At 47.9% G+C, this 12,142-nt stretch overlaps 1 protein-coding gene across 2 annotated transcripts in view; it reads right to left on the bottom strand.

Moving 5' to 3' along the window:
• Nucleotides 1-1,815: 1,815 nt before the first annotated feature.
• NUP93 (nucleoporin 93) overlaps nt 1,816-12,142 on the bottom strand; it is a 104,832-nt gene continuing 94,505 nt past the window's right edge. For both annotated transcript variants that reach the window (XM_045806831.2, XM_045806832.2), the window contains 12 exons: nt 11,826-11,991; nt 11,464-11,557; nt 10,527-10,718; nt 9,790-9,916; nt 9,604-9,676; nt 9,267-9,311; nt 7,533-7,649; nt 6,643-6,761; nt 5,649-5,766; nt 5,141-5,224; nt 4,402-4,530; nt 1,816-2,082 (listed from right to left, as the gene is read on the bottom strand). In XM_045806831.2, coding sequence (XP_045662787.1) covers nt 1,972-2,082; nt 4,402-4,530; nt 5,141-5,224; nt 5,649-5,766; nt 6,643-6,761; nt 7,533-7,649; nt 9,267-9,311; nt 9,604-9,676; nt 9,790-9,916; nt 10,527-10,718; nt 11,464-11,557; nt 11,826-11,991 — 1,375 coding nt within the window. In that variant the 3' untranslated portion in view covers nt 1,816-1,971. The remainder of the gene's footprint in view (nt 2,083-4,401; nt 4,531-5,140; nt 5,225-5,648; nt 5,767-6,642; nt 6,762-7,532; nt 7,650-9,266; nt 9,312-9,603; nt 9,677-9,789; nt 9,917-10,526; nt 10,719-11,463; nt 11,558-11,825; nt 11,992-12,142) is intronic.

Raw genomic sequence — 12,142 nt, 5'->3', positions numbered from 1 at the left:
ACCCAGTTATCTTATTTCTCCTACTGATGGCTCTCTCTGGGCAAGTCCTCAGTGCCAACCAGGGACAGCTTTCCTTTCAACTCTACAAAGCTCCCCCATCAGGGCAGTTCAAGGTCTGGTTGTTTTTCTAATTTTTTTTTTGTTTCATCCACAGGTCAAAGGGTGGGCGACCCAAACCCCTATGCAGGGCTCACGGGCAGTTCTCCTATTTGGAGCTCTGTAGCAGAACGGCATGATGCAAGGAAAGGCAAATCCACAACGAATTCTCATGGTGGGCATGACGAACAAGTGGTGAGCAAACACGTATTTCAACAACTTGAGCCTCCTCACGTTGGTGGCACTGTTACAGGTCTATCTGTGAGGAAGATCTAGTATTTAAAAGCAGAACACGAAGTCGCACTTCACGCAAAGCCCACTCAGTACTCTTTCTGTAAAGCACTGTCGAAGCGAATTGTGGGACTTGTTTAAAAGATCAATCGGCACATACAAACAGGGTACAACTTGCTAAATCAAGTCCCCTGCAGGGTCCATCTTCTGAGACTTTCTTAGTGAAGCCCCACTGCAGGCGAATGCTCCAGGGGGAACAGGTGGGACAGGAGGAAGGCAGAGGCAGCCCCTGCCGACCCTCAGGCCACGTCCTTGACGGATCACGGATTCCAACTGATGAATAGCAGATGGTCCCATTATTATTTTGGGAAAGATTAACACTTTCCCAAAAGGAAAATTAACAATTATTTTAACATCTATAGGACAGTGAGGGTATCCATGCCCTCTGATAAGAGAGAAACTTCTCTCTAGGAGGAAAAGCACCTTCGGAGACTCTGGGATCTTAACACCCTCCTGGGAGAGCCGGCCTTAGGAACAGTCGGTAAAACCAGCATGGCTGACCGCTGCCCGATTCCCTGCAGCTCGCTGGGCCCATTCAGGAACAAACAATCATCCTTATCTTCTCTCTAGTTCAGTATGGGGCTTCAGGACTGAGGGCAAGAGAAACAAAGCCAATGACGGGGGACAACCTCTGCTCAGGAACCAGGCACCCTCAGTGCTGATGCCCAGTGGTGTCTGGATTCTGCACGTCAGCACTTGGAATGTGACCCATGAGCTTGCCTGGTCAGTGGGCCTCCTAACTGGGAAAGCGGGAAGGATGGGTTGTCCAAGTAGAGAAACCAACCCCCAGAGAAGGGAAAAGCAAGCTCTATTAGAAGTCTTCTGAAAGAGGGCAGTGCACAGACCCACGCAGGTGCCTCAGTGGGGCAGCTACAGAGGGAGAAGCACTGAGGTCTGCCCCTCCTCACACTCCAGCTGAGATACCTATAATGTTCCTCTTTAAAAAAACTATGTTTTCTAGGTCTGTTTTCCTCTCCAGCGGGATTTCAATAGAACAGCAAATTAATTAATCCTGGAATCAAAGCAGATGATTTGGAGGCTGGTCTCAGACCACGCGGACCCCCAAGGCACACCTGAGAGAAGAGGGGGTTGTGGAGCATTTGCTAGTTCACACACAGATCCTAACTCGCTCAAGGCCGAGGACTGCTTTCACAAATGAAAATGTAAAAAATGAACCATGACCCTGCCATATGGAATACTATATCTGAATAAAAGCAACTCCCAAAGGCTTCATTTCCTTGCTCATTTTGGGTGAATTTTTAATCATTTAAGGTCAACTTTAACCAAATCACAGATGCCTATATAAGCCTATCATTCTCTGGCCCAAGCACTAGAGAAGACATTTCCTCCCATACAAATAAAAATTTAAAAAAAATTTCAAAGTAAAAACAAAACAAAATAATGAAAATAAAAGAATGTGAAAAGAAATACAAATCAAAGAAATTTATTGGTGCTGACAAAAATACATAATACAAAAAACAAAACAAAACACAACAGAAACAAAACCAGAAACTTCCCCTAGCGGGCCCACGTGCCCAAGGTACTGACAGCGTGCAGTCCCAGAAGCCCCTCAAAGCATTGCACTTAATTCATGAGGACCTCCATCTGCACCAGCCTTGCATTGGTGTCCCCGGATGTCCGGTACGGTATCATCCCAGCAAAGGTGATCAGGGCTCGCGCTTGGCTTCGGAGTTGCTGAGAGAAAGGGAAAGAAGAGAAGAAAACTGGTGAACTTCCGAGTCAGGGCACTACTCTGGGAGCAACCACCACGGTCTTCCACTTTCTACCGCTTGGCGTCAGGGCCAGATTTCTGGTGGGTGGATGACAGGCCTACCCTCGATTGTCACGCTGCCCGCATGTTGTAGAGCTAGCAAAGCTCGTCCCCTGGGGCCCCAGTTCCAAAGCCCTTCTACTAAGCAACAGACAGACGGGGTTGCCAGGCCAGCTGCCTCGCTGCCACAGCCCTGTGCTTCAGACGGCCTGCTCTACTCCACGTCTCTCGCTCTCTCCCGGCTGGTCTCTGCCCACCTGCCTCTGTGGGGAGCTGAGGTTTTTAGGCCCCACACAAGTATCCAGTCCCATTCCAGCTCTCTTCCTCTCCCACTGCTTCTCTTCTTCCTTTCACTCCTCCCACGATTTCTTCCCTCCTGACAGAAGTGCTGGGCCCTCTTTTTCAAGGCAACAATATTTATGAGATTCTTAGATCTCTTAGATTTCCAGGAGGGAAAAAGATATTAATTCAGGTGACTCCAGTAACAGGAAAAAAAAAAAATAAAGGACAACTTTCACTCTGACTTCCAGGTGATAAATTACTAAATCTGGAATGCAGAACTCAGAACAGCTTCAGGCTGCCTCATGTTGAGACGTGTTGGGGTTTACAGCAGCAAGAAAGGAAAGTGTATCTGGAGTGGAAAGGGAGGGTCTACAAACATCTTTTAGACCAGTAACAAGAATTTTACGGAAAACCCAAGGGTCACTTACTAGGCTTCCTAAAGACCATTCAAGAAGAAAACTGAAAGCCAACGGATTTTTTACCTGATATGTGAAATAAACTGGCAAGTATATGTCCTAATTAATGTCCAAACCAAAAGAAATGTTTATGACGACAGTACAAATTAGATTTTCTTTAGAAGTATATAAAAGTGCACGGGCTTTCACGCCTGACTTGAAGCTACTTTACCTAAACTTTAGGGGTGTTCAGGCAAAGGGGCCCATCCCCTACTGGGCAGCACTGCACTTCAAACCATGAAGCCACTCCTTGCACAGGCAGCTTTTACAAAGACGTCTCTCCTTGACCCTACTCATCTCTATCTTTCATAAAAAAGGAGTAGTGGGTGAGAGGAAGACAGAATGGCTTTACTCTGATGTTTAAAAACAAAGTGCCTAAAAAAGAGAGCTTAAGACACACAGAATGTGAGTTCAGCTGGTCTTGAAACAGCTCCCTTCAAATGTGGGACAAGGGCCTGCCAGGCCATAGCTCTACTCTGCAGGCAAGCCTTCCTCTGGCCCAGAACACCAGAAACGTCCACCACTTCGACACTCGCCCACCAAGGCCCAGACATGGTGAGTCCACCGCTGGCATGTCTCCTGACATTTACTTTTTATGTGCTTCAGGCTTGTGCCTGTCCGAGGGTGGATGGCAGATCAGTGGCTGCCTCGGGGACACACACGGATGGGCCTACCACCAGTGGACCACTCCGAGCACCGCTCTCTACGTGCTAAAGGTGCAAAGTTCCACCATCACTCACTAGACAGCCTATGGGGTCACAGCTGAGAGCCCAGACACCCTTGGAGGCAGAAGACAGGATTTCAACATTACATGGGATAGTTAACAGAAAGGTACTCTTAATTGGGTCAAACACCTTTGCCCTTCCGTCAAATCAACCAGACAACACATGCCGTGTGAGTCCCAGACATCTACCCAGACTCGGCTTGACCCACACAATGCTGGAGGCCCCAAAGGCAGCGGAAAGGGACACTTCCAGACATGGCTCCTTCACCTCCCCCTAAGGGACCCACAAAAGCAAACTGCTTCCTGACTCTGGGGCTCAGTTCCTTCAGCTGTAAAATGGGGATTAACAATGACTGCCATAGGGACCTCTCTGGGGTCACTGTGAGGCTCAGATGAGAACAGAAACAAGGGTTTGCATCAAATTCATGTGTTGACCAAAAGTATTTATGGTTCTGATGAAAGCGCTGAGACTCATAAAATAACCTTCCCGTTTTAAAATGGGTAAGACATTCCTATGGAATCACTATAAATTGGTATTGTTTCACTTTTTAAAAGGTGATATTGGCAGACTTCAATTTTTTTTTTTTAAAGCTTGAGAAGAGCGGCAATCCCATTAACGTTCAATTTCTTCTGAGAGACTCCTGACACAGGGTTTACCCAGCTGCTAAGCAGTAAGGAAAAAGAGTATCTGGGGTCAGGAGTAGGGGTCTCATGAGGTGGCACGGACGGCAGAGCAGAATGGTGGTTCTCAGCGATGGTTCTGGCCAATGCTGGGATCTTACAGAGTCACGGTCCTCGATGACTCGCTGGGGCCTGGATGCCGAGGATGGACTTGTCCCCTTGAGCCTCTTAAATTGTGTGAATAAGATGTTCATGGTGGCAAGAAGCACTTCTGAGAGGTTGTGCCTGATCTGCACAGAGAAAAACACATGAAGTAAGAAAAAAGAACCAAGCCCTGGGGCCAACAAGTGTGTGTGTGTGTGTGTGTTTATGTGTGTGTTGGGGGAGGAGGGGCACACCACTTCCCACAGCTGTCAGGTAGAGAACTACAGGGTCGCCAAAAAGTAGCCAATGGCACTGAAATGTCAAGCATGAGAGCAAAAGCCAGGCAATGCTGCTCCGGTGATGTGTGTCACTCTTCTCCTCTCCTTTTGTCCCCCCTCCTAAGTGGGGGCAGTGAGCCGAACGCATGCTGACCGTATCTGGCCACCACGTACGCTTGGACTGGCCAGCAGAGTGAGTCGCAAAAGCAGTCTGGACTTCAATGTCAGTAGGTAGGGAGGCACACATTAGTTCAGTCCCCACCACTCGCCACTGTCTTAGACCTGCCAGGCTGTCTCCAGCGCAAGTGCACAGCCCCAGCAGAGTCCTCGGGAGTGCCCACAAGGGCAGGCCTGGTGCACCACTTCAGTCCCTAGAGCAGTGAATGGTCCATTCCAGGGAAGGCAAGAAACAACAAAAGGGCCAGGGGCTGGGGTGGAACTGACAGCAGGTGTGAAGGGCAGGTGGGCAAGGACTCACTTCATCACTGAAATTTCTGAAGGCAGCCACTCTCTCTTCTACACTTTCCTGATTCAGGGGCACCAGCTTCAAACGATCAATTATCTGTTTAAAACAAAACCCCACCAGCCCCATATGATACAACCATCACAGTCATTTCATCTCTTTAAACAAAAGGGCTTCGTAACAGAAAATGCTGCTCCCTCATACACAAAAAGGCTTTGATTCTAATTTGCTAACTTAATTCCTAACCTCACTTTGAGGCAATTCTAAAATTCCAAGATGGATTTCAACTCACTTTGAGAAACTGCCGTTTTCAGACTACTGGGGAAAGGAATAGGGGTGAAAAAGAAGAAAGAAGAGCAACACAGAAATCCCCTTTCAATTCCTAGGATCATGCTTGTCTTCTTCACTTAACAGGCAAAGAATGTGGTAACATTTCCTTTGTTTTAAATGAATCCCATGAAGTGTTTTGAATTTCCAAGGGCATACATTAACCTGCACTTCAAACACGCCTCTTGAAACTCACATCAAAGGCTCTGTCTATGTGACCACTGTGATACTCGTCAAAAAAGGTGATCAAATCCAACAGAAGATAGAATGTAGAGTCCACAAATTTATTTGCACTGATTCCCTGCGCCCTATACCTGAAAAACAAAAAAGAAGGAAGGGGGGGACAAGGGTAATTATGAATTTCTGTGCAACCTTGAACTTGAGAACAGCATTTGAAAAATGTCGAAATATCTTGAATCTCTAGATGAGGTGAATTAAGGAGTGGAAAGTAGTGTTTCTTTTCAAATGGCCAAGAAGTCGATGGTGGATTTGCGAAGAATCCATCTGTAAATATTTTGCCTGAAGCACGCTTTCTCTAGCCTCGGCCACCATCTCAGGAATCCAAGTCTCCAGGAAGGGTGAAAGGTTCTGACGGGCCAAAAGCCTAGCAGCCACCACTGGGGACTGTTTGCTAAACGGACTGTTTTTCTGTGCTACCCTAGGAAAGCATCTCCAGCCCAGTTTTCTCTGGGTCACTTTATTAGGATAGGAGTATCTGCAGAAGGCACAAAAAGTAACAACTTGTTGCCTCTGCCTGGGAGTTCCATCAGTTAAAGTCTGATAACTCCGTTTTCTCACCGAGGAAGGAAGGGAGATTCTTAAACACTGGCCACCACCACCTCTAAAAATTCCCCCATCCAGCCATCACCAGCTTTGTTCCAAAATGACTTGGAGATGGCTGCCAACAGTACACAGAGGAGTACAGTGCCTAGAATTAAACCCAGTGTGCATGATTAGAATGATGAGATACGCTTTCATACCCTGCTTTATAGCAAAACTCTGAAATTCTGACAGTATCAAGTATTGGTTATGATGTGGGGAAATAGGAACTCTCAACAGTGCTGGAGGGATGGGAATCTCTGGGAGACTACTTGATGTGACCAGTGAAGCTGAAGATGCATTTGGTAGGCACTGGCGGCCTGGTGCTGGCGGGGGGGCCCGCAGAGCTCAGAGCCAGCTCTCCGCCTTACCGTTCTGCGATGGAGAGCGCCATGTTCTTCAGCCTCTCCTTGTTGGACTGTGGTGCACTGATCTGGGGGACGACAGGGCTGAGTAGCTTGTTCATTAGCTCCAGCACCTTGTCAGCGTTCTGTTCAGTTGTTTTAAAATTAAGGAAGGAATCGATTTAAGAATCAGTAAAAGAGAAAAGAAAAAACAAAGTAACCCAAAAGGGGAGCTTTCTGAGATGATGGATAAAAATGGTTCTGTATCTTGATCTGAATGATGGTTACAGATATATACCTACAGAAAATTCACCAAGCTGCACACTTAGTGTTTGTACATTTTTCTACATCTTAATTAGAACCCAATCAAAACATCTTTAAATTTAAGAAAATGAATTATAAACCTTCTTTTGGCCTACTTTTCTCAGTTTATAAAAAAAAAAGAACATAATCTTTTTTAGGCCACACAATGATCAGCAGTCACCATATGTTCTTATGTCGAAATACTTATTCTAGTTCTCTCAAAACGCCTCAGCTGTCGTTCCCTTCCCTCACACACAGTGCTCACCAGCATGTCTGTGGCTACCAGAAGGGTAAGCAGGAAGGCATTTTCACCCAAAGTTTCACCATTGAAATGTGATGGACGTTTATTCTGCTGCCAAGTGAGACTAGAGCTCAATGCCTGCAGGATATCCTTGCAATATGTTACTCTTGTTTGGCCAGAAATACCTTATGGCAGAAATAATTCTGTAAAATGGGAATTTCACTCTGACCGGGTCATTAGCTGTCTAAGCACTAGGAGACAATGCCTCAGCAGGCGAGTGGTACAGCAGCGTCGTCGTCAAGACGTTTGCGCATTTAATGCCAAAAGGCCAACAGATCTATTAAGTAAGGAGAAGGAAAAGGGCACATTTTACCTTGGCAAGGTCGTAGAGCTTTGCTGCTTCTTCAAACAGCCCTTTATTTTCTGCCACGGAAGCAACTTTGTTGATAATAGGCTTTGTGTCACTAGTAAACTTATCTATGACTCCAGGCTGACAAGACAAATTATAGAGGGGGAGGAAGAAAGAGGGGTGCACAGAGCTGTTATTTTAAACACAGAGAAGCAGTTAGGATCTGAAAGCTACTTTCACTGAAAATGCTCGCCCTGGGCAATGCGTACATGTCATCAGCTAGACTTTGGCTTTCTTGAAGATGTAAGGTCCTATTAAACATATGAAAGGGACCAAGGAAATGACACATGAAGAAGGAGACTCACAGGAGGCACAAAGGAGCCAGCAATAAGGCATCTGTGCTTGCTAATTGTCCAAAATGACCCAGAGGGTAGGTGAAACAACCAATGATCTTACATTTGCTGATGAGTAGGCACTAGGTGGAAAAATCAGGAGGCTCAGAGAAAATATCTGAAAGATTTTGGATTTGATTTCTAAGACAGATGGCAAAAGAAACTCAGTGCTGAAAAAATATATGGCAAGGGGTGTCAGGATATTTTTTTAAAAAAATCACCATCCACAGTTAGCAGCAGCCAATGGTCAGGGGCATGTAAGAGGCCTTAGGAAGCACAGGAGAGCTAGGGTGGTCTGCTCATGCCACCCCGGAGGCAGCAAAGGAGAAGAGTGAAGAGCATGGGCTCCAGGGTCAAATTCCAGTTCCCCTTCTTACCAGCTGTGTGATCCTAAGGAAAAGAAACTCTCTTGCCTCCATTCCCTCATTTGAAAAGCACCTTGTTGGATTATCATTGTGGTGATTAAATCAGAAAACACCAGTACAGCATTCAGTACAGTGCCTGGCAAATGTCACTGCTCAAGAAGCATGGCCATTGTCACTGGCACGGCACTGGCCTTTCTACTGAGCTGGAGAGTGTGAGCCCAGTGAGCCCATCTTGAGATCACTGGGTCCCAGCCACCCGTTTTTACCAGTGAGGAAAGGGAGTCCCTAAGAGAGGCAGGTGACTTCCCCAAGGCCACAGGGAGAATGCTCGAGGGGGGTCAGGACTGGTTTCTGACACCCAGGCCTCTGCCCCTCTGTTAGGCCTCCCCATGTGCGTGACGAGGCTCAGGGAATCACTACGGCTCACAGCTGCATTTCTGGGGGCCATGTGAACTTCTGAGCCCTCACAAACTACCTTCTGAGAGAGGTCAAGCCCATTGCTAACTTTTCTATCTCGGGAGAGTAGGTGCACTAAACAATTTCTTTCCTTGCATATTTTCTGAACCAAGAATGGCAAAAATGTAGGCTTCTCAGCTCAAAAAATGGCAGGCACAAAGAGATGAGTCCTGTGGACATACTAACAAAGCTATCTAACCAGGGCACCTGGCTGGCTCAGTCAGAAGAATGTGTGATTCTTAATCTCTGGGTCACTCTTGATCTCGGGGTCGTGAGTTCGAGCCCTATGTTGGGTATAGAGTTTATTAAAGACAAAAAACTATCTCATCATAATATTACATATTTTAAAGAGAAATATAAATGTGTGTTAAAATCAAGGGCCTTATTTGTGGCCTGTGATTTTCATTCTTTGTTTTTTGAACTAAGTAATTTCATTCAGATCTATATCTTTGTCACCCTGAATCCTGAAGTCTAACTACATTCCTTTGACAATTATACAACCCCAACTGCAAACTCACACATCACTAGGGGTGCATTTAACCCACCTTTCTGCTTCCATCATTCTCCAGTTTCCCAAGAATCATATCGAACTGTGGAGACAAAAAAAGGTTACTCAATTTACTGGACAAGGATATACACGTAAGTCACAATTCTGTGGAGATGAAAGAGGGAAGAAAATAGTAGAGGCAGGAGTTTTACATAAATCAGGACACAGTGAGACTGAATCAGTATTTTCACTCTCAGAAACCAAGGAACCCAAGAGAACGGAAACCCGCCCAGACCATATCCACCACAGCCATGTTGGGGTGACCACACAGTACCATGTGAGCATAGGCGCGTGCACTGCAAATCGTGGGTGGGAGAGAAGAGGGACCGACATACCTCTCGACTTTCTATCACAAGCTCACTCACGCAGCGCAAAAACATGTTTTCTCCTTGACTGTCTTTCTCGTCCCTGGAAGGGGACAAAAGCAACATGGTTTCTGGCATGGCCTTGAGTCCCCCAGTAGTCCTCAGGATGGCAGAAACCACAACCAGCTCAAGTAAACGGTCAGAGGCGAGTTTTACCTGAGGAAGTAGAAGTACTGGAGCGCCTCCCTCGGGTCTGTGGACTCAAACTGGCGGGTGTAGAGCATGAGCAGCCGCACAAAGTTCAGCCGCCGGATGCAGGGAGGGTCGCCGGGCTCGTGGCTGACTGCACCGTGGAGGACAGAAATGGTCACACCCACACTGCCCCTCTGACCCAGGCGACCGGGGACTATGGGAGCTGAATCCAAAGACCCAGCAGCATCTAGTCCTGCAGCCTGGCCAACATTTGCCAATAGGCTTCAGTACCCTGTCCTCCCTTTCTTTCCACGTAGAGCGGAGGAAACGGCATTTTGTAGTAAATTCCTAGGACGCTGGTCCCTGAATGAAAAGCTGGAGACAACGGACCATGATGGCACGTGTGCTGGGGCGATTCTGCTGCACTGCGCTAAGGAACCTGCAGACATTCGTCCACATGTACGTCCTGCCTCTCTTCTGACTCTCCCACCCCAGGCCGGCATGCACGGAAGGGGGCTGCTGGGGTTTCCGTTAGGGCCGTGATGGGAACGCGACTCCCGACTCTAGGGCCTGCATCTTCCGCTCCATTCTCCAGGCCGTCTGACTGACTGGCCACAGGGCTGGCACTCTGTACAGTGCTGTCTACAACGCTCTGAAAGGACTTGGACCGTTGGCCCAAATCCCTGCTGGCTGCAGTTACGTGTCCGCTGCTGCCCGATGGGGGGTGTGCTATGGTGACGCCCCTGCCGGCAAATACTCACGGAGCTGAGCACTCTGCCCCGAGGATTTTAAAAGCAGCTTCAGCTCGAAGAGCACCAGCGCCACGTGCACAGCATGGCAGCGCAGCCGCTCCATGCGGAAGAGGAAAGCAATGGCAGCTTCGAACTGTGCCGTCAGGAAGAGGACTTGGAAGTAGAGGAAGGGCTGCTGGTTCACCGTGAAGTGGGACTCGCCTGGGGATAGGAGACAAAGCTGACCCAGGAGTCAGACATCGGCAGCCCCGACCCCGGGCAGAAGGCCTTGCTGGCAGGGTGAAGAGGCCCTGGCAGACACAGTGGGCTGCCATGGGAACCACAACCTGGCTCCGCAACCTTCTGCAGCCCTCACAACACAACCAGCAAGTAGGGTCGTGCTGTAAAACCCAGACCACCTGCACTAGGTGGGAGAGGAACAGAGTTCAGGATCTTCAAATGATACATGAAAGAGGCTGTTTATCTCCTTTATCCTGACAAGAGTCACTTAACAAGGACAGGAAGAAGATTTCAAAGAGGCTTCAGTTCACTCAGATTCATAGGTGTGTGAATTCAACAAATGCTGACCACTAGTTGGAATCTTCTTTTCCTCCCAGAATTCTTAAACAGTGAGGAGAAGGAGCTATTTCCCCCTCATCTGTGCTCAGATACAGTCATTATGAGATCCACAAGGAAGTAAGAGCCCAGTCCTTGCTGTGTCTCTCCCTGAGCAAATATCTACCAGAGCAGTTCAAAAAACTGGGGAAAAGAGCTTCCTGTATAGGACCATATTAGTCATTATACTGCTAAAGCTCACATGGCCTCTACTTGAATTTAGAATCACTGTTTTGTTGTGTTAGGCTTTGAAGATCCAGAATTCAGAGATGAAGGATTTTCCCAAAGGAAAGCTAAGCTGTGACCTCAGGGGGACAAGACAGAGAAGGTGGTTCTGTTCAGGATATCTTACCATAGTCTTCCAACAACTGTTTCTGGAACTGTGAAAGAGTAAGCCTGTCTTGTGGGGAGCTGGTGCCGTCATCATCGAAACACACTTGGTTCAACTAAACCCCCAAGAGAAACACACGCATTGGTACAAACTACTTCCTGAGCCAGGCGTGCAGAGCTGTGGCTGCTCGGCGGCTCGAGGCTGTGCTAATGGCTGTGGTGACTGGTGGGGAATGACACAACAGAAAACGGGGTCAGGGGACAGGAAATCTACTAGCCCTAGCACCCTGCTGGCATCACACGTTAAGCAGGTGCGAGCTGTATGCAGAACACGAGCAGAGGGAAGGGCTAATGCCCTGCTCGGGCAAGGGAAGCAGCGCCTGCCTTCAGCCACAGGTAGTCCTCGGTCTTGTCAGCTACTTCGCTCTGGTTGTCGGTGATGTCACATCTGCCAATGATACAGTACACGGCCCGCTTGTAGGGGTCCGTGTTGTTCCTGAGGGCCCTGCGGTAATGCAGTCGGAGCTTGTTCTCTGTGGCTGGGGACAACCTAAAGACACAAGGGAACAGAGAGACACACGTGCATGCTAAAGACCCTCAAGGGCACTGGAAAGCACCCCAGGTCCCAACCACATAACAGAGTTATGAAGGCTTCCTTCACAGACACTGTCCTCAACCATATCCCCTGGGTACCACCATTT

This window comes from Ursus americanus, chromosome 21 (assembly GCF_024610735.1).
Source record: "Ursus americanus isolate L20-20 chromosome 21, mUrsAme1.1.p, whole genome shotgun sequence".
Taxonomy (NCBI): domain Eukaryota; kingdom Metazoa; phylum Chordata; class Mammalia; order Carnivora; family Ursidae; genus Ursus; species Ursus americanus.
This window is presented reverse-complemented; position numbering and strand designations above follow the sequence as displayed.